At 47.1% G+C, this 22,737-nt stretch overlaps 1 protein-coding gene across 3 annotated transcripts in view; it reads right to left on the bottom strand.

Annotated features, from left to right (window-relative positions):
• Positions 1-22,508, bottom strand: part of LOC139054780 (activating molecule in BECN1-regulated autophagy protein 1A-like) — a 123,053-nt gene extending 100,545 nt beyond the window's left edge. For 2 of the 3 annotated variants that reach the window (XM_070532385.1, XM_070532387.1), the window contains exons 1-4: positions 22,303-22,508; positions 16,953-17,118; positions 15,863-15,921; positions 2,863-3,088 (exon numbers count right to left, since the gene is read on the bottom strand). In XM_070532385.1, the coding sequence (XP_070388486.1) occupies positions 2,863-3,088; positions 15,863-15,921; positions 16,953-17,108 (441 nt within the window). In that variant the 5' untranslated portion in view covers positions 17,109-17,118; positions 22,303-22,508. The remainder of the gene's footprint in view (positions 1-2,862; positions 3,089-15,862; positions 15,922-16,952; positions 17,119-22,302) is intronic. The other variant, XM_070532386.1, reaches the window with a different exon arrangement.
• Between the last annotated feature and the right edge of the window lie 229 nt (positions 22,509-22,737).

The following is a 22,737-nucleotide window of genomic DNA, read 5'->3' as shown; positions in this document are numbered from 1 at the left end:
GTGTAACCCTTAACTTATTTTCGCAGACACACAGCTATAGATCTACTTAATAAGTAATGAAACTATCCTGCATTAGACTAGAAGGTCGAAATAAGTACTTCTGCATAATATTGTTTGAAGCCAGTTTGGAAAAAAATTGTAACGGGACAGAAAGGCAAGTGTAGATACCACCATCAACATTAGATGCAATATGCTCTCCTGCCTTCAAGCTGTTCATAAAGGCACACACACACCTGCAAATTGTACAGGTTGTGCAACCAAGTCAGTTGCAATTGGTCATAAGAGTTGAAAAGCCACCATTTCAAGTCAAGCCAATTGTTGCTAAATTTTTTCAGCTCCTCGAGTGGTTTTGCAAAGTGACTGTACGAATCAGCTGTACAGGTCCAGGATACAATGTCTCATTATGGCACTTACTCGATTCTAGGGCATGCACCTTTATTTTTTGTTTCAGGAGAATTTGTTAAAAATTGCCTGCGCGGCATTTGTACGGTTTACAACTTAACACGGATGTACTGCGGCGAAGCTAACCTTAAATAGGAAACCATGCGGCGAAGTTGACGAGGCAAAGTGGCCACGATTGTGCAACACATATTAAACCCGTGCCTACTTTTTCTTGTTAAAAATTGGGTGCGCGTCACATTTCTACTTTATGAGCTTTAATGTTAATTAATGTTACGTGTAGCTGATGTACAAGTCTATTTACAATATATTTATACGTAGACCAACAGTGGCAAAGATGGCGATGCTATATCAAGCGGGGCCACGTCGTCTTCTTTCTCCTCAGTGCAGCCACACTGCGGCAGCTGTTCCGTAGCAATATCATTTCTACGCTCATTTTCTACTTTGAACAGATAGAAAGTGGGCGTGCATTTGATTCGGGGGCATTTTAGACTTAAGCAAATACTGCCAAATGAATTGGCACTGTGCTGCAGCGTTTTGCTTTTTTCTTCAGCATGTTTATTTCGACCCGCCGGATTACCGTATTCGATCAATTTTGTCGGTGCCATCAAGGTCAAATTGGTGGAAGCCGACTAAATACTCGTGCCCCTACTGAGTGCTTTCTTTTTCATCCCTCTTCACTGCAGCAGTGATTGCAAAACCTCAGCTGACATCACTGCTGCACATTTCAAGGTGCCTGTGACAAGTTAATCATTGAAGTAGGGGACGAGATCCCGATAATGATAGAGGTGAAAATTTAGCATTTTCACCCAAAGGGCAACGAACTGACAGCAATAGCAAGGCTTATTGTTGCACCTGAGCTTTTCAGATGGTGTTCTAACTATAAACAGGTGCGACACATTGGTGCGACACAGCACTCAACGCAACTGCTGCTGAGCAGAAAGAACAGTACCCATACAGAAGAACAGTGCTGCTACCCCGGGCATCTTACTGCACTGGCACGATGAGGAGCATTGCCAGCAGCATTACAGACCTCTCACCTCGATGGTGCTCGAGACGAGATCAACGAACGCCAGCGTTTAAACAGTCCAAGTGAAATATTAGAGAATGTTGCTGAGGTTTACCACCCGTTCTGCTCAGACCAGTGCATACACACCTAAGCTCAGCAGGAACACTAGTAAGCTTATAAGGCATCTGCGCAGAAGGCTCATGCCAGCCAGCAGAAGGCTGGCATTCCTGGCTTCGCTATCGAGGTGATGATTCGGAGTAGCGTTGATGGTGGGTCAACAATGCTTCGTCGTTTTCGCAGGCAAACGCATTGCGTGTCTCTAGAGACGTCCTAACCTCCCACACACAAGCCACACATGCGCCACCTATCGTGGGAAAGCATGACGATACGTACAGCGCTGACGTCTGGAATGTGCCTCAAGCTTTCGTATAATTCACACTGCAATAAAAGCAGAAAGAAGCAAGCATTTGTGCAATAAAAGATGCAGTCATGATCGGGCTGTCAGTTCGGAAAGCTGAAATTTTTGCCTGCTTGATGTAAACGGGACATTTCTCTTGTTATCCTACTTTTCACGCTGCTTAATCATGAAGACCCTCGTTCTTTGGTGCGAAAGCAGGCACGAACGACACCAATATTATTGAGACATATTGGCGAAGTGATGGGCAGGCTGCATTTGACAGCGTGAATGTCAGTCACCATGGTGCGTTGTGCCACAGCTGTCAATAGCAAGTGTGAACGTGTTACCAAAATGACAAAGTACTCCTCCTATTGACAAGCAACAGATTGGCTGCAGACAAGCGAAGGAACAGCTACCGCTGTTGGCGGAAGCAACACTCTGCTTTGGTGGCCCCACTATACGATAAACTTTATAACAACGCATCCCACTAACATACAATGATGGAACGTAAGTGCCCCTTTTGATTATAAGCACTGTCTGCCATACGTTCTATGTTCTAGATGTGTATAATCAGTCTGGGTAAAACAATACAGATGACTGAAACAACAACCTTTGGTGACATTTTCATTAATGCTAGCAGTTATAAAGAGCACACACTCATTGCATGAGCATAAATGTCATGTGATGGGAAAGTTGGCTACATCTCAACGTGAGAAAGGCAAGAAAGGCACACTGCAAGCAAGGGTTGAAAATAACACGGGGGCAGCACAAGGGACGAAGAAAGCCAGATGAAAAACACAGCACCAATGTTGGCATGTCGCTCCACAATCGTCATCTCGCTTTCTTCACCTTCGTTCCCTGCACTGCCCTCAACCCTGAATCTAAACCAACTCGCCCCATTCTCTGCTCTTTAAACGTGAAAAGAACGGTGCAAGATGTCAGCATTAAAGAAGCCTCTAAGGTGAAATAACCACCACAATTGCATGATAAGCGTGCCTGGAGCTGAGCAGAGTAGCCAAATCTTACCCGAGATGGAACAGTAGCAGCAAAGCCTCACCTGACAGCTGGGCAAAGCAGTGGACGAGCAGTGGCCACTCACCCGCAGGTCCCAGACGCGCACCTGTCCCGCCAGGCAGCCCGAGGCCAGGATGTGGTTGGAGGTGGGGTGGAAGGCCAAGCACCACGGCGTGCGGGGGTGGCCCTCCAGGGTGTGCGCCAGCTTGCCCGTAGCCACCTCGCACACGTGGATGCGGTGGTCCCCGTGCGTCGAGGCCACCTTGGTGCTGCAGTGTAATATGACGTCGCATAGCTACAGTGAGGAGCCAAACACTGTCAAAAATTGTGTGTGTGTGGGGAGGCGGGAGGGCAGGTGCCTTTCCGTGCCGCATCCCCCGTGCTCACAGGTGGCGACGGCCATTTGCCAAGCTCTATCTCTGGGAACCACTGCCCTAGTGGCAACATGGCAGATACGGCTAGCATGCTGCAGATACTTCCCCGCAAAAACCGCATTTCCCTCTCCTAGCGTTGAGTCCCGCACGCAAACACACATCATGGGAATGCACCCCGATTGGCCTCCTAGTGCCCTCTCCCCGAGCTCTGTACTGATGAGCGCTTCCTTGCCACAGCCAATGCTTCTTGCAACTTCTCATGCTTGGTGGTTCGCCACCCAGTTAGCCTAGTACAGCAGGCACGCATACTCGACCAGTCTTGCAGTGTGCTTTTTGCCCACAAGCCGCGACTGTCGCACTGTGGCGCAGCTCCACAAAGTGCAAGCTACGAATAATGCCCTTAATTAAGCAAGCTTGTGCCCAGAAACACAAGGAACACTTAAACAATGAAAGTAGAGAGCACGGTTGTATAATGGAAACTTCACATGCAGCAAAAGTGTGTTGCATCAAGCAACAACTAGATAAGTTGATAACTAGATATTGTGTGACTTGGCACCTAACACGTTTGGCATTTACAAGAAACAGCAAACCTTGCACAGAGCCAAGCAAACGCTGTTGCATGTTATTGCGTGGAATTACGTAACCTGCGGTATCTGTACATAGATCACGTGGCATGATGTAGCACTCGGATCTACAAATATAGAAGCACAGAGCACAGCGAACAAGCAAACTGACAATGCTCTGTGCATACGTGAGCATGTATGTTGCGGAGGTCACATGTACCTTCCCGTGTTTATCGTGCTTCGTCAGGGGTCAGAGCGACACTCCACCCGCATTATCAATGAGATTTCAGCTAGCGGAATGATAAAGGTGGTGTAGAATGAGGCAGAATTTGTCACAAACTTTTGGTCCGGTCACTTTTTGGCGATATCGCAGTTGCACACAAGGTATGGCAACTAGGGTTGTGCGGATACCGAATAGTAGATTTCAAATTAAATATCGAATTGAATTGGAAAAGAAAGCCGAATATCGTAACGAATATAAAATATGGTGCTGCACATACTCAGGAGTCTCCTAGCATGCATAACAAGAATGTACCAAGCGATCAATAACATAGGTAGACAGAAATCAAGATATACGGTACGGTCTACTCTTATTAAAGGAAACACCGACTGATAGTATGCCAGAACTGATTACAGCTCAGGTCTAGTATATGATGGTCTGGCAGATATATCTTTTTTAATCAATAGAATTTGTGTTCAATAGAATCGAGTTTTTTCTTTCTCTGAAACTAATGAATTACAGTCAAACCTACTCATAACGATACCAGTTTTAACAATGAAAAGGTGCTGCACCGTCAACTTTTGTATGTTTTTTTATGGGAAAATAACCCGCTTACTGCAATGTCCCCATGCCACATTATCAGTTATAATGATGAAGTCTGACTGCTGGGTGTCCGTGCCGAAGGTAATGGAATGCGAAATCCATGAAAAAGAAAAAAAAACAGTGATATGCGAGCCACTGCACGATCGCCTGCCACCCCAGCTGCTGCCGCGCTTTTCTCCATAAAAGATACACACCAGCCTTCCGCGCATCTCTCCCATCACCCTTTCACTCCTCTGAGCCCAAATAGGCTGTGCCAACTTAGCTGGCAATGCCGCCGGTGCTGTTCCCACATTGCTCGCTGGGCCCTCACAGTTGGTTCTTTATTCTGCGGCCAATGCCTTTCTCTATGCTATGGCCCTCATTCTGCGTAATTCTGCAAATGGAGTAAGTCGCTCGTGCTTGTCTTCGTTCGTTGCATCAAAGTCATTTCTGGCCACGTTGTATCTCAGCTTCATTTGACTCACCATTGAAACAAAAGATCGCTGATCGCCAGCTGATCGCCAGCAATGCACGATGTTGCCGGTGAAAAGAAAGTGCACTGCTATAGATTTGGAAACGAAATGCTTCCAACCGATGAGGCGATCGTGGCAAATGTGCTTGCATTGGATAGCGACAGTGATGGTCACGACGGCAGTGCTCACACGGTAGGGCAGGCTGCCTCTACATTGTCCCCGCAGGAGGTCCAATAGATGATTCAGTCCCTCGTGGGCTTGTTTTCGTGAGGGACCTTCCGCTTCACCACGCAGAGCACTTGGATGCCTTGGAGAAGGATGTTGGCACGCTTCGCGTAGAGCAAGCAAGGCTGACGGACATGTGGTTTTGCCGTGCAAGCCAGAGAGAAGTACGTGGCGAGATGCTTGTGGTGATACCGCCCCAGCATTTCCTCTGCATTCTCAAGCTGAGATGGTGCCTTGACAACTTTTCTGCATATTTTAGAAGGTGCCTTTTGAGGCCACCAAAGCAATACCTTGGCGGAGATCGTATGTCACTAGCCGCCCATGACCCCTCTCTGCAGTGGTTATAGGAGTGCCATTCTTGAACGCCGACAGTCGCAGCTTATTAACAACATGCAATCTGAGCACACAGGAAGCAAAGTTGAACAGTAAAATGAGTCAAGAGAATCAGAAGCCGGATGGAGAAAGGTGGTGGGGAGGGGAATTGGCCTCCCCGCCATTATAGTTTTCTCGGAACAGCTATGCCATCCCCCATTTCGATTTTTTTTTTTTATGTAGCCCGGTTATAACAATTGTCGCTTATAACAATGGAATTTTCGTGGCACTTCAATATTGTTATAAGTGGGTTCGACTGTAGTGACATTTTACTGAAGTGAATACCAATGAGGTTTTCAGTTTAATAGTGGACCTGTGTTCTGCGGAAACACTTTATTTATTGCATAGAAAGTGTTGCTTTGCAGTTTTTCTCCAAAATAAAGAAGGGCTATCCCAACTTTATGGCAGGTGCGTTATTGTAAGGCCAATCTGTGGGATGGCTGAAAGGACCACGCATCACGTGACTCGATCACCGCTCAGAACGTAGCCATAGAGAAAGAAATTCAACAAGAGCGGACACTCGGCGAAAACTCGAAACAGGAAATATGTCACGCTAGCATTGATGCCAGCCATTAGCTGACGCGAGCATCGGAATATGAGAATGTGAAATGAAGTCAACAGATAACATATTTTTTTTTATTCTTTCCAGCTAAAACTAAAGACGTTTTGAATATAAAGGAGCTTATACTTTGAAACTTATTTTTCTTGCATCACCTAGCGACAAGCCAATGACACGCCAGATGCATGCCCATGCCAGAGATGCCACCAAAGCGAGTGAGAGCGAGGCTGGCTGCGCATGTCATCGTTCAGCAACCAGTCCCCCGCCCTTTTTTATGTAGCCTGGCTCTCGGCGTATTTTCGCATTCTTTCTGCACTTGGACATGGCACAACTGTGGTATTGGACTACGACAAGGCGAGACATACTGTTTGACAGTCTGCACTGCATTCCAAGCACTTTAAGCTTACGGCACGACACCGAGCCTTGGGAAGCAGTTAGTGCAAACAGGTCGGCCGTTGTGGCACAGTTAGTTTCGCATGCACAGAATCCTACTAGGACATGTTTGCGATACTTTCTAGGGACCCTAGCATTATCGTAACTTATTTCGTTACTTTTTGTGATACTTTTGAGGCACGTTAGCCACACCCAATGTGACGCAGTTAGCGAAAAGCAGCTTGGCCGTTGTGATGTAGGAATTTCACGAGTGCTGAATCTTACTGGGACAAGCTTGTGGTGCTTTCTCCGACATCATTACTTTTTGGGGCCAAGATTGTGATGTCCACAACACGCACCTGCGGTTCTACACGCAGTAGCACAGACATCTTGATTTAAAAAGTCGTACAGTCACATGGGCATAATCATTTCCGAGCCTTTCGATGACACTTGTAGTACTGACAGACCTCATTTGAAAGAGCCGTTTTTTCTCTTTCAAATTCCCACCAGGTCAGATCCCATTCAGCCATTGGTAGTTTAGAAAATGTGTGGCAAAAAGAGGTACCAGTGTATCCTCCTATTCGTTACCTGGTGCACATGACTTGAAGGCGTTATCCGATTGGTGGAATATCCTCACTGCAGTCTGCTCCACGCCTTGGGCCACATTTTGATGCGCGCCATTTTGCCCACGTCAACGAGGACGCACATTGTAACGTCGAAGCCGGAGCAGAAATTCCGTACGAGGCAAAAGTTTGGCACGAGAAAAGTGCAAAGGATGCCGAATGAAAACTTCGAGAAACGCTATGTGGTACCACAAAATGCCAAAGACGTCACATCCTCCGTGTGCAACGACGATGTCGTCAACACTACCAATGTAGGCCTAATGAGTGTGTCAGCTGCTGCAGGGACCGTGACAAGGCTGTCAGCTACCGGCCCTTTGAGCAGTGGTTGCGTGCATATACACAATATATCGGCAGCCCTCCGACTTGGGATATTTGTCGTGAGCTCCAGCAACAGAGAGGAAATGCGACTTCGTGGGTGATGGCACGGATGGCATGGATGGTACGGCTCGCCTGCTTGATGGGACTACGCTCCTGATTGTAGATTTAGATGTAGATTTAGATGCAGTGAACACTTTACTGCCGCTTGCCAAGCACATAGCTTGCAAAGGTGCACTTCAAATCAACAAAGATGAATGGGAGTACGGACTCGCCATGAAGTTGCATTTGGTGTCTGCAAACTGTGGAGACTTTGCCGACGTGGAGCTCGCCACACGTATGTAGTGATGAAACAATGAACCCCTTCCCTGTGAACATTCTGGCTGTGCGTGCCACGCACGCAACCGGGAATAGACAGACAGCTCTGAATGACATATTTTCATGGATAGGTCAGTCATCATGGTCTCCACGCGAAAACACGGCAATGTTACATAAAAACAAAGTTGACGCCCGCGGCTGATTGTGCGACGCGTAACCTGACGATCGACTGCGAGCAGTTGGTCCGGAAACTTTATGCCGAGCTGCACATGAGCCAACCCCGGGAACATTGCGACGTCCCATGGGCCACATATGACACGCAGTCATTCATTGCACATTGGTGTCATCACCGTAATAGAGCTGCTTAGCAGACTCGTGTTAGACTTCGTTGTGTTGAGCAACTTTTGTGCTGGTTGCGAGTCAGGCGCAAAGTAGAGTGACCCTTGTTATGGAGCGTGGAAGGATGACCACTAGTGTCAAAAGATCACTAGCAAGAAAACTGGCGAGACGGAGGTGGAGGCTGCCCTGATCCTCTTCAGGAGATCGTTAGGGCAGTAGAATCTGCGGTATATCACAGTGCTTTTTAAAGGAGACAGCCGCAGTTACCTATCCTTCACTGCAAGAGGACAAAGGCTATGCGTATACAGTTGAACCTCGCTACAACGAAACTGACGGGGCGCGCGAAAAATTTCGTTAAAGCGAAATTTCGTTGAGGCGAAAACAGGCCAAAAACACTGTCAGGTTGGACCACATAGTCCCAAAACATCATTTATTTCCAAAGAAGTCGGTCAGCTTCTTCTGCTTCTTTTTTTTTGCCACGAGTGCAGTGGCGCGGCTTTCGCACTCGGTGAACAGTTGCATCGCGACGTCGTCATCGTGAGCACCGAAAAATCTGCGGATCACATCAAAAGCATCCATCACTTTTATTGCAGGTGGTGGCGCTAAGTCCTCCGCGTCGCTGTCATCATCCGATGATGCGTCGTTGTGGCGAACGCCCTCAATTATAGCTTCGTCACTCAGCTCCTCGTGAGCTAGCACTTCACTGTCAACAGCGATGTAGTCGCCGATGTGAACATCGGCCGGCACATCTCCGGAGTCCTGAAGGGCTGCCCATGCCGCATTGGCCTCTGTGGAGGGTGGAGCAATTGTACTGCAGCCTTCCTCGTCCGACGTGGAGTTCGCTGCCAGTTGAGCATCGGAGTGAAAGCCGGCGTGCACAAAACAGTTGTAGATGATACTGCGACTGGTTGCCGTCCACGCTGCTGAGACCATCTGTACAGCCATGTACAAATCCACTTCGATTGCCCGACCGGTGTCGATGTTTAACACCAGCCGCTGAATCAGTCGCTGTCGATAAGCGCTTTTAACGCTATTGATGATACCTTGATCCAGCGGCTGGATTAAAGCCGTGCAATTCGGCGGGAAGAATCTTACTTCCACGCTTTGAAGCTGAACGTCTTCAACGTTATGCGCTGAGCAATTGTCGATGAGCAAACAAACCTTACGTTTCTTTGCCGTCATGTCACGGTCGAAAGCGGTTAGCCACTCTTTGAAAACGGCCCGTGTCATCCAAGACTTCTTATTGGCAACATATTTGACGGGCAGGCTCTTGCCACCTTTGAAGCACCGCGGCTTCGCACTTTTGCCTATCACCAGTGGGCAGCGCTTGTCAGACCCGTCCATGTTGCAGCACAGGAGCACAGTCACACGCTTTTTGCTATGCTTCCCTCCGCTGCATGGCTGGCCCTTCATGTGAAGCGTCTTGGAGGGGAGGAGCTCGAAGAAAAGTCCCGTTTCATCGGCACTGTATATGTCTGATGTGGCATATTTCTCCATTAATTCCGGCACAGTAGCTGATGCCCAAGCAGATGCAGCGTCGGCGTCTGATGAGGCCGACTCCCCACACAGCACTTTAGCGACGATTTCATGCCTGGCCTTAAAACGGGTCAGCCACCCTGAGCTGGCTTTGAAATCATTGATGCCCAGCATACAGGCATAGCCAAGTGCCTTTTGCTGCAACATGTTTCCGCTGACCGGCATCTTCTTTGCGCGCACGTCGAGGAACCACGTGTACAGAGCCTTCTCAAGGTCCTCATGAGCCGCTTGCGTCAGCTTTTTCCGCTTCGCGGATGTCCCCGAAGAAAGAGCTTGCGCTATCGCGTCTTTCGACTTCAAGATCGTTGACAGCGTGCTCTGTGAGATGCCGAAGTCCGCTGCAACATCTCCCTTTTTCCTGCCACTGGATGCCGCGCTGATAATCCGTGCCTTCTCTTCAAGCGAGAGGAACTTCCGCTTTCTAGATGAAGTCGCCATGCTCGCATTCATTACAGCGCACTAGCAGCACAAGCACGAGTGAAAAAAACTAGGGCAAACGCGCTGCTGTTGCCAGGCTGCTGCGTCCTTTGGCAACGGATTGGTTGCGGCTCTGAATTGGATTGGAAGAAAACGGGAGCTTGCCCCCGCGCCTTGTCGCAAGGCAGCCAGCCCGATAGTCATCAACACCAAGCTATGGCGGTGATCATGTGCGTTTCAGTGAGTGGATTAGTTTGGTCCAGCGAATGTTTAGCGAAACAAAGCAGCGTGGGCCTATGGAAGTACATAGATGGGCGGCGATATGCTTGTTTTATTGTAAGATATATTTTTAAATCGAGCTTCGCATAGCAAAAATTTCGTTGAAGCGGAAACGCGCCCCAAAAATGGTTCGTTGTGATGAGAAATTTGTTCCATTACTTTGTATAGCGAGCTTACGGGGAATTGGAAATATTTCGTTGAAGCGAAAATTTCGTTGAAGCGACGTTCGTTGTAGCGGGGTTCGACTGTATCCCTATTGAAACAGAAGACTGTGTGAACCATGTCCGAAAACGCATGGGGACAGCTCTGCGCAACTGTGTTGCGAAACACAGAGGCCCTTTGAGAGCCTTAGTGGAAAGGGCCATTTGACAAGAGACCTGATTAACAAACTCAGTTCCTACTATGAATGGGCTGTCAAAACACACAAAGGAAATGTGGATGACATGCAGAGCGCAGTGGTGGCCACTTAGCACCATGGTATGTCTAATGGCAATGTGGCTGGCCACACTCTCTGCCCAACAGGCCTCAACTCTTGGTGCAAGCAAAATGCCACAAAGGCCTAGGGCGAGTCTGCTGTCAAACACCGTCGAAGGCTGCCTCCACATGTCTGTCAGGCATTGCTTCCCATATATGAGCGCCTCTCAGACGAAAAGCTGCTTCAGCAATGCCAGCATGAGAAAACACAAAACAACAATGAAGGCCTGCATTCGACGATATGGGCAATGACACCAAAGGAGTGCCATGCTTCTTTGTTCACAGTTGAGGCTGCTGTGGCAGAAGCAGTACTAAAGTTCAATACGGGTAATGTAAGGGCTTCAGAAGACATTCTGAGAGAAGTGAGTCTCAATCCAAGCAGACCAAGTCATAGCCACATGACTGACAAGGATTGGCGTCGAACAGTAGCGTCAGCCAAGAAACGCGAGGCAACAGAAAACTTGCACCGGTCCCTGAAAAAAAAACGGCACAAAGGTGCTAAGAGTCAACATAACCATATGCCTGGCGCATACTAAACTGTTCCAGCTGTAAATAGATAAATAAAGTAGACCTGCTTGTTTTTTTCCTGTTTTCTCAGAACATGTTTTCTGGTCACGTCTTTATTTTGTCAGAGTGATATCTCATTATCTAGAAAAGCTAGAGCTACAATTCTTTTTTGAACTTAAAGACTAATCTGTATATTAGATAATGCTGGGAGCAGAATTTTAATTTCCTGTACATATATATTTTTAAATTCAGAATTTGTTTTTCCTTTGTGGTAGCCATGGTGCAAACATTGAACTTTAATCCTCTGCAGAATGACTAATCATGAATTGATTTAAACTCTGCTTCCAGCGCTGCACTTACTGCATGTTCTAGTATCCAGTTATGTAATGATATTCAGATTCTGCTGAGTGCTTTTTTTTTCTATTGTATCCAGAAGCTATAGAATGGCTGCTTTGTCTCTCCCCTGAACTACTGACCTACAATAAAAGTTTTTGCATATTTGAAATTGGCATAAAAACTAAACAAGTTTGAGCATTTTGATCACGTTTGGCCTTGAAGTACAGAAAATACTTCAACAAGCCAAGTTCCCCTTAAAGGGACACTAAAGGTTACTATTAAGTCAACGTGGACTGTTGAAATACCATCACAGAAACCTCTAAATGCTTGTTTCGTGCCAAGGAGAGACTTATTTTAAGAGAAAATGCGTTCTGAAGCGTCCGCGTACCTCTAGAGCAGTTCAAATTGCCCGCCCTCCGATCGAGGAGTACTGACATTATGGTCTCATAGTGACGTTGCGCCATCGGTGAGTAGAACAGCGTCCACAGACGGCGCTTTGGCTTTTCTGCGCAAAACGCAAACGCGCGGCCAGAAACAGAGCCAAGACAGAGCCGACAGCAGAGCGAAAGCGGGAGTATGGTGGCTAGCGGAAGGAGAAACGCGCGACCATGGGGCTCTTGCATTGCCCAGGGGGCGCTGCGAGAAAGGTGCTAAAAAGCGCCCTCTGTCCTAAAATTGGTCGTACCAAGCTCGGTCGTCTGCTTCGGAGAGCACCTTTACATTATGGACCCGGCACTTTTGGTTGTGTTGTAGCACGGCCTGCTGCGTATATCGGGCGCCGAAGATTTTTTCAGGGGTGGCACGCTGCGTAAAGGCAAGAAATTACGCAGTGCCGAATACGTGCACGCCGTTCAAGAATTAGGCGGCGAAGTTTTAGCACGGTGTCAATCGCAAGTGAAGCGAGTCGCGTACGAAGTGGAACTACAGGTAAGGTTTGCACGCTAGCTGCTAGATTCAGGCGCGCAAACGCGAGGAAATGCGTGCTATAAATTAATCCACAGCAGCGATAAGCAGACATCATGTGTACGGAACTGCTCGAGCACACGACGGTACGCACCGCGATGTACGAACTGCTCGAGCGCACAATCGTACGCGCCGCGACGGCAACAGTCTTTCGACATGCCGCCAAACTGATGCAATGCATGTGAGCTCGCACGTACGTGCGAATCGCGCTGTAGCGCGAACTCGCGCGCTGCTTGCTTGCTGTAGCTTTTAATGACAGCGCTCGAACATCGATGTGCTGCAATCAATATTGCCTTGCTACGCTGCCTCAACGTGCTGGCTTGAGATCAAGGATGAGCGCATTTAACTCTCTTAACCTGTGCTGCTCGTAGTGTAGTAGTGAATTGTCATCGAATGAGCCTGGCCATTTGTGCTCATTTACACACACACTTCACCACTTCGCATCGGTCGAATTGTTAATTGTCGCTGTGGCCAGGTCTCGCATTGTGAATTACCAGCCATGCCTGCTGCTATGTCGGTCTGCTGTCGGTACTGTAGGTGCAAAAGACCGAAATTTCGAACGCAGATAATCAAGCAAGCTTCAAGACAGGCGAAGCAGTCAGCATGGCACGAAGTTTCGCTTACTCAGCGCGACGAACTGCAGCTATGCAGCGTGCCCGACGCTCCACTTCGTGACGCCTTCAAGGAAAACGGTAGAATCTGATGTTGGGATTCAGGCCTTCTTGTTCATGGCAGCCCACGACGCAGAAGTAATGACGGTGGCGCCCTTTCGAGGCTGGGCTAGGTCTCTCCGGATCGGCATCACCGATTCCTTCTGCACCCAGCATTATGTCCCACGGCACACGGAGAGTCCATTCTCGTTAAACTATAGGCTGCGGCGAGCTCGCAGCGTGGTTGGCGTGGTCTGTGAGAAGTGACGAGCCTTTTCGCACTCGCAACAGGGCATAAAAAAGTGCGAATTGACGCAAAATTTGGCCTAGAAACGTGCTTCGCCACAGCCAGGGCTCAATACGACCCAAGCTGGCACGACCCAGATGTCGTTTACCGCACCGCCACCAGGCGCCGCTACTATACCTCAAACTCCAGCGCAAGACGCCCATAAGCTGGTACTTCATTCTATGACGCAAACTTCGACACTCGTTGCAATGGACCCTCACACCGACAGATCGGCTCGCGATGGTGGGCTCAACTTCAGCGATTTGAGCACCGACGAGCGCGACCTGCTGCTGAGGGCTCGTGCTGCCGGCGTCGTTGCGTACTACGACGGGGGCCTCGACACCGGCTCTCCAGAGCAGGGAAGCAACGAGGGCTTCCCACGACATCACATGGACGTGGCTTTCTCGCTGCTTGTTCCAAATGAAAGCTTCGCGAGCCAGCAGAACCCTCACAGCACGACGCGATAACGAAACTACTAAAACTCCAAAGCGTGCGCGGGGCAGAGTCGAGCGCGCAAAGTCGAGCGAAAACGAAACCTTTCGAACACCCATATTACTGAAGGGTAACGTCAAAATGTTATTCTTTCTTAGAACCGAATAGACGTAGACAAGTAGCATTTTTTTCCGTCTTATAATCGAATGAAATGATATTTTTAATACGAGTAGTTGAGTATTAGTAACACAAATTATGAGGAGTGCTTTCGTCATCGGGCTAGTACCGGAATGTCGCTGGTGGGTCTCAAACCGTGTCATGCATTTGCCTCAATTCCTTTGTTACTAAAGCTCTGTTCGCGATTATATTGACGCCTTAGACGTTCTAGAACATTGCTCTACCACTTTAACTTGAGTTTCTGGTAACCTTTAGCGTCCCTTTAAAGTGCAGGAAGTAAAGACCAGGAATGGGAGAATGCTTGGGAATCGGATGTTTTCGCCGTATCTTATGCATGGTATTGCTTGAGACGAATCGGGTATTTTTCACGCCACGTCTGCATAAGCAAATTAGTAATTACCTTTGTTTCAAATGTTGCCCATTCACCGCTTTCGCATGTTTTGCCTCTACACACAATTTTCCTTTCCTATAAGGTATAAATACCAAACTGACACATCCTTGTAATTACCTTTTTCCAGCTGATGACACCCACGGAGCTTCGTACTGGAACTACTGCTGCTTACCTGGTGCCACAACCTTTAATTAATGCACCAAAAGCCCGGAATTAGCATTTATATAGAGAAATATAAACATTTCCTCATTTTACAAGGTGTCTTGCGTCTACTTTATGCAATTGCACGTTGCACAGAGGTCAGATTCGATGGAGGCTTGTAAAGATCGCTCGCAATCATATTTATTTTACGAAATAAAGAAAAGGATTCCTCACCAAAACAGAAAGGGTGCAGTTGAGCGGTAAAAGCAAAAACAAATGCCGCGCCGATCAGTACAGCCAACGTAATGCAAACTAGTTAGCGTTCAAAACACGTGCGCCCAAAACTGCAACAGGAAGCGTAGTTCAGGTTTAGATGCCAGCCACTTGGTGCGCCACAGTCAATTCAGCCGCTGGGCTCTATGCAAGTGCCCGCTCTTGCTGAATGTCTTTCTCTATGGTGTAACCTTTGCCGACATTGAAAAGCACGCACCGTCTGTGCCATTTCCTTGTCAGGGTTGGCGTGATTTGCCACCTGTCAAAGAGTAAACCAAAGCTAACCTTGTAAACCCAAAGCTAGCCTTGTGGTGAGTTGCTCGAAGCTACAAGAAAATATTCGCACAGAAACTCCTGTGGGAGTTGTTTCAGTATGCATAAGCATTGTGTAATTTGCTCATCTCCACAAAGCACGGTGTCATTATCAGTGTTATGAAACCTGATCCGGCAAGTACAAACGACAGTGCTGAGGCGACATGAACTGGTGCAGATGATGGCACCAGGTGCGCTTGATGACGCTCTGATCATTATAAGCCGTTATCACGCTTTAGCGCCTTATCCATCTGCGTGGAACCATTATGAACTGTGATTAAACGTACACCGGTGGCGGTGGCTGCATAGATGGCATGGCTGTGCAGACTGTATCTTGAAAACAAACTGTGATGCGGACAGACAGTGCCGACTGCTGATAGCTCCACGCCCTGTGTTTTCACCGCTTCAAGTTGGAGAGAAACACATGGGCCAATATTTTGAAAGCGATCAATTCACGTTCTGTACAGTTGTCTGTCCCTTTAACTATGTTGTTCCACCTAGTGCAATGTAAACGAGAAAATAGAGAGAACTCACCAGTCAGGGCTGAATGCCATTAGGAACGTTGACCGAACTGATTGTGGCAGATTACATGCCTGCGAAAGAAAACGTAAAAACAACTGTCTACTGAAGCTCGGCAATTTCTGCAACAAAGTTTTGCAATTATGAAATTTCATGTCAACCCACATACACACACATGCTCACAGAGGAAGGTACAGAAAAATGCACAGTGCAGAAGAACACACATGTGCCAAGCATGTACATAGTGCAAACACATACACACTAATTTTTACACGTGACATGCGACTCGGACATTTCATATTTATTTTTATCCTTTTTCTTTTCTCCCACTCTTTTCTGGAATCTTTTAATCCCATTCCCCATCCCTATACAGAGTAGCATGCCAGCGGTTACATACGCGCCGGCAAAATTCCCTGTTTTTCTAATAAAGAGCCCTCTCTCTCTCTCTCATACACACATGTGCGCACGTGCATTTAAACAACAAGTTACCACACCTGAACACCGAGACACGTACACACATAAAAGCACACATGCATCAACAGACGATGCTATAGCAGTGTGTGGACAGAAAACTTTTGTCTTCAAATTTACCGTGACACGATTATGAGGCACGCCATAATGGGGGACTTCACATGAATCTTTACCACCAGAGTTTCCTTAACATGCACCTGGTGCACAGTACACAGACGTTCTTGCATTTCCCCCTCATCAAAATACAGCTGTGGCAGCCAGTATTTGATCCTGTGCCCTCAAGCTTAGCAGCACAACAGAAAGGTTTGTCCTGAAGAGGGTCGAATGCCACCTACAAACACTGAAGCATATAGCTTGAGGAGCTTGCCCACTCGGCGTCACGACGAGCTGATACATACAAATGCAAACACACACCGCATGATGACAAGTACATTTCTTAAAGTGCTTTACTAGTAAATTTTACTATTACTAATAATTTTTGGCTGATCATAAGTATGAAAACCAAGAGCAGTGTGCCATGCAGGTCTTCGCACTGGACACAAACGTTGGCGCAAAAACCAGTTTTACACAGTGATCCCATGCATCACTTGTTTGCATTCGCTCTATTCTGCTACTACCCCATGACTATGCTCACCGTCTCCTCCAGCTCATAGTGGGCCGCCCGGTCCTCAGCAACACAGTCGAAGGCCAGCGCATGTGTCGGCTGCCGCGGTCGATAGCCTAGCTCACGATGCAGCAGCAGCGTCACCGCGCTGCCCGGGCAGCGCGCCCGTCGCCGCTCTGTCCACATAGTGGGACACCTGCAGAAGATGGCAAGACGGGTGCTGTTGATCGGTTCACATGGTTCAATGCCCCGAAGCAACGCTGGGACGATATGAGAGATGCCACAGCTGTAGGTTCTAAATTAAATTCAACCACTTGGGGTTTGACATACATTGTAATCCAACTAGATTTGCACACTTTTCCACAATTGAATTGTGATCGCCCTGCTATGAACTGAAGCAGCATCCTTGTGCTTATCAGCAGAACACCTTGGCCACTAAGCCACAACGGTGTGTGTGCACGAGAGGGCATGTATATTGACATAAAATGCTGACAACGAATTCACCCAAAGTCACAGCAAGCTAAAAAGAGAGAGAGGCATCTAGAAAACAAATATGTCATGGGGAATTGCACCAGTCCCTTTGGAAATGCTATGCGAGTCCTTGAGTGGGATGGCGATACGATTTCGCAATTCCATAATTATCAGTACCACGAACAGGACAACACAAGAGGGAGACAGGACCAGGTGACTGTGTCCTTGTTTCATCCTGCTTCTTTATTAATAATATACAAGCTTGTCAAAGCATTTTGCTGGACTCTCTTTCACAATTCCAAATGTGTTCAAAAAGAACATAATGTAACAAGGTGAAGAGTTAGAGAAATTGGTATGTAATTAAGTTGGGCGTTAATCGAGAGCAAGATGCAACAAGCAGTAGAAGACTAGTTGCCTGTGTCAGCGTGTCCAGTTGTATCCTGCTTTGTGTCTTCTGCTGGATTCCTCTCCAGAACATAATGCTGCTTCCTAGATCTACAGCAACGTTAGTAGACAGGGGCAGCTGGGAAACTGCGTAGGCTCACCACAAAAGCGATGTGGCCTCACTAAACCTAAAAATTGGCGGCGCTGCCATCGAGATGACCTCTGTTCTTTTGACCTGTGCTCAACACATTGTCTACGTTTGCCAGCAGTCTGCATCCGTTTGCAAGAGCAGAAATACACAACCAGGTCATCTGTTCTGGCTAGCAGGGTACAAAAGTAACCTGAAGGTCGTTCTTTAAAACTTTCACTAAAGATGAACATGTTTCTATTTACAACAGAAGCACACATCTGTAGATGTGTGCTAGTTAAGAAGAACTTGTCGGGCGAGCTGGTGCATATTAAACATTTTTAACTGCATGAACAAGCCATCACAGAGAGAGTAAACAAGGACAGGAGCAGACTTTCAACTGATTTTTATTCCACAACAACCACATAAGTACACTGAAAATGCACAACAAGACAAAATTACCAAAAAACTTTCAGTTCACGCAATAGGCAACCTAACTACACTCGCAAACAAACCTCATCTCATTGTTGTGCAGACAAACTTGATTGTCGCTGACACAATCATGTCCCTTTCTTTCTTAACTTGCGTAACTTTCCTGCAGAACTATCTCGGCACTGACACAAAATCTTCACTTTTTTCAGGATCGGCTTACACGGCCATGGTAAAAAGTGGGAAGGAAGGTGCCCACTCGCTTTATTCCTAATTTGCAATTCATGCTCACGCAAGTCTACATTCACGCACCTTCCTGTTTGCCCTACGCAGACTTTGCCATGACAGAAGAATCTGATATACTACTCCAACAGTGCAACCTACGTACGAATCAATGCGCTTTACTCCGCATCCTTGGGACCTATTTGTACTTTTTCCCGCAACCTTGCCAGGAGCCGAAAATGTCACCTCAACCCCTTATCATTCCATAACCTTCTTTAAGTTGTGGGAAGTCTTGCGAACATAAGGCACAACTTTACGTTTTTGATCTTTGCGTTGCCTTGCAGCTTCCCTAATATTGTTTTCTGTTTTATTCTCTTTAAGCACTGCCTACGCTACTGCTGAAATGACTGATTGTGGGAAACCAGCTTCTTCTAACTGAATTGTCATATGAAATGTAGTATGACAATTTGTTATAATACACTAATGTCTTGCGCAATCGAGGTCACAAAGCTACTATGCGACACTGAACACACGCACTGTGACAGACACAAGAGCGTTTTCTTTGTCCTTTTATTCATTACAGCAAGAATTGTGATGGTCGTTGGTCACAGAGCTCCTCGGAGAGCAGCTGTTACAGCCTCCTCTGTTACGATGGCTCAAGGGCCTGCAGGACTGTGCGTTTCAGATCGTCGTATCGTGTGGCTGAATGCGTACCCACTAGCAGGCACCTTTAGCTCACCATAAGCACCCATTTTTGTATCTTGAAGTGACAGCTTGTACGAAAACTTACCCTTGTGAATACACATGCAACAGCATGCACGTGGAAACAGGCGCTGATGCCACTGGTGTTCAACACCCTGGCAAAAAGTGCACAAAACATTTTGCTTATGGCCTCAGCTGTGTCACTTTGTCCGTCATGCTTTGGTGTGCTTTATCGGGGAAGTGGTTACATATAATTTTTCACTGAGACTGCCGAAGGTCAGTGGGTCAAGTACGTCCCTATTCTTAAAACTAAACGGCCTGTTGTACAGAAGTGTAATTAGTTGCAAAGTACTCCTTAGCACCCCATTTACTTAGACCACACAAATTTCCTCCATTGGTTCCCAAGGGAAATGGTCAGAAACAATTCTGCATTGAAACCATAGAGGGTCAATGGGACATATGCATCCCATTTTCTGAAAGACTACTTAGTGTCAGAGCGACAAATATGTACGATTTTTGAAGAATATCTAGCTTGGTGTAGAGAAGTGAAATTCGTTGGAAGCTATTTCTAAGCACCTCATTTTCCCATACCACGCAATAAATTTTAAGCGCTCTGTAAAAAAAAAATATGTGCCTTCCTCTAAAGGACTAAGGAGCTGGTAAAGAATGCTTCCAAAGCTTGCCATCAAGGCAAGGAGAGGTGTTTTTCTAGAAGTCATTTTTCAGGCATGACATGCCTGTTAACATTACGAACATTGCAAAAGAGAGCAACACATGTTAGTGAATGTGCGTGCAGCTCTATAATTTGCTGCCACGGGCATCTCATGAGTGAAGCATCAACATTGGACAATGATGACCGAGAAGACATGAGGATTAGTGCCAGCTTCCAACTGCCGTAGTTTAAATTGTAGCAACTGACTGAAGCCATGAAAACTCGAGAAACTGAAAGAGCAATGCAAAAGACCAAGGAAACATGACAATTAGAAAACAAGGACATATCCCTGTACACGCATGCCCATGCTTTCCAAAAACTGCAATTCCTTCTCTACCAGCCCTGTGAAAAACTTCACTGATACAATCCTGCCGGCCAGTATGATAACATAGCCAGCAGCGCAGGGAAACGGTATTAGGTTGACAGCTTGGTACATGCTATCTACATACCGTGTACAATGCTTAACCTTCCATCAGCGACCCGCCTACTTAACAGAACAGCTGCCCTCTGCCTTTTCTGCCAGCTTGGCGCTGAAAAAACAACTAAGACCTCTTGCCTAGCTTTTTTATGCAGCACAAGATGCAGTGCATGTATGGCATGACTGTAATTCTGACACGCCTACGGGCATCGCTCGCAGCGACCTGCCCACCTCTGGCAAGTCTTTTACCTTCCTGTGAATTGGTTCCACAACTGAGGTGAGCAGTGCTTGTGAATAACCAGCCATATGAAGCAACTGCACTTGTTCCTGGAAGCTGATATTCATGTGGCAATGGCAAGATGTTGCAATGTCTTGCGCATTCGCTAAGTTTGTGAGAATAATGACCCTCTTGCCATACACTGATGTGCAAGGGCAACAGTGGTTTCTAAGCTCAAGGCTCGTATTTGTTATCCTTGGAATGTAGAGGCATCCATGCACAAAGATTGATTTTTTTTTTCTTCATTGTGATATTTCTTGGCACTTCTAGCTTTCTTCTGTAGTTTGAAGTTAGCGTTTGCCCTTGTGCCCTGTTTGTCTTCGTGTAACATTCACTCTGCACACATAACATGCAACACTAATTAGCCCGATCAACAGCACTGGTAAAAACACAGGCTTCTAGCAAGGCAGCAATGTTTCCTCTACGTTGGTGTTGAAACATCACAGAAATGAGTGATTGAAAACATGGGGTCTGATCTGAACAACTAGATACATGTCATTTACCAAACGGGCATTAGAAATTTCAAGTTCAGAGCAGTCACACAGAGCTATCATGTACATATTTTGCTTGAACACAAGCAAGCATAGTGTGTAAACACGTAAACCTGACCTGTGAAACCACCAACAATACATACACAATTCCCTCTGTTGTGTTTGGATTGTTGCTTGCATTTTTTATATGTATGCATCGGGCATTTTTGTGTCTGCCAGGAAGAAGCTTCAATGCCTTAGCAACGAAATATTGTTTGATATGCACTTATGGCACCTGTTCACTTGAAGTTCTCTTTTTCGCGTTAGACAGGAAATCCCGGGTCTCGTCAATATACAACGGCGCAGCTTGTCATACACACGCACCAAGGCGTTGGCGTGTGTATGCGACAGCCAAATACCCCGCGATGGAATTCTTGAATGAGCGGAAGCAGCGAACTGACGAGCTAAGCCGTCCTGACAAGATTCCGCACGAAGACCCGAGCGTTGCGTGTGTTCCGTGGGGCCACCGCAAGCAAGCAGCTGCCCGGATTAAGGCGGGTCAGATCGTGCTCACCCAGCGTCACGATCTCGCGACTTCACGGTTCGTTCGGCCGAACTCGCAGTAAGGGATAGCCGCCGACTTTGGAATCCCCGGCTCGTTTCAGAATCGGCAGCGCAGATGACACCGACTTAGTAGCAGGCAGGGAATCATGACCGAAAAGCTAACGACCTCGAGTGCGTTATCCTATTTACGTCACTGATTAATCGAGGTACGTCATACAAACTCGAAGGAAGGGAAGGAGGAGGAGGGAGGTGCACAATGTCCAATCGCTCGCCGTGAACTTTAGTTTCAAGACAAACGTGACCGGCAGTCTATGCAGACAAGACGCCAGACAGCGTCGTGCGTCGCTGCTACAGACACAAGTGGTGCATCGCGGTCGACGCGACGCTCACTTCCGTAGCCGCTGCGTCTTGACCGAAAGGAGGCCGAGTTCAAAAATGTTTACAGTGATATGTTGAAGGTGTTATCACGGGACTGCAGCCGCCTACAGAGGTTCACAGCACATTTATTCCGGGTACTTGTGGTATGTACATACAGCGGGGCTCGAGAAATTGGCCGAGAAAATGTCAGAGGCAAGTAACCCCAAGGCAAAACGGGGCGACTTACTTTGCGACGCGACGAAGGCCCTGGAGCTTCCAAGAAACTCCCTGCGCTGTGCTCCCACTAATCCATCACTGGTGGCACGTTGAACTGTAACACAGCGTAACAGTGATCCAACGAAATTTACACGCGGCGACAGAATTAGAATACGACTAGTATTTCAGTTGCAATCCGAAGCTCATCACTCATCAAACATGGCCGTCTGCAGCGACCTCTCGCCACCTGACGGTACGAAACAAAACCCTCTGGAGAAAGAAAAAGTTCTCTTTGACATAATATTAATACTTTATCAAAAATTGTTTTAGAACCAGTCAGTTACAAAGCATTTCTAAGTTTTGTTACTTTTAATGCATTATAAGCCGATTCAAATCTCCTTGTCAAAGACGGCTCATACAAGCAAAGGGAACGAATCTCAAAGGTAATGCTTTCTATACTACAAGC

Source organism: Dermacentor albipictus, chromosome 1 (genome assembly GCF_038994185.2).
Source record: "Dermacentor albipictus isolate Rhodes 1998 colony chromosome 1, USDA_Dalb.pri_finalv2, whole genome shotgun sequence".
NCBI lineage: Eukaryota > Metazoa > Arthropoda > Arachnida > Ixodida > Ixodidae > Dermacentor > Dermacentor albipictus.
This window is presented reverse-complemented; position numbering and strand designations above follow the sequence as displayed.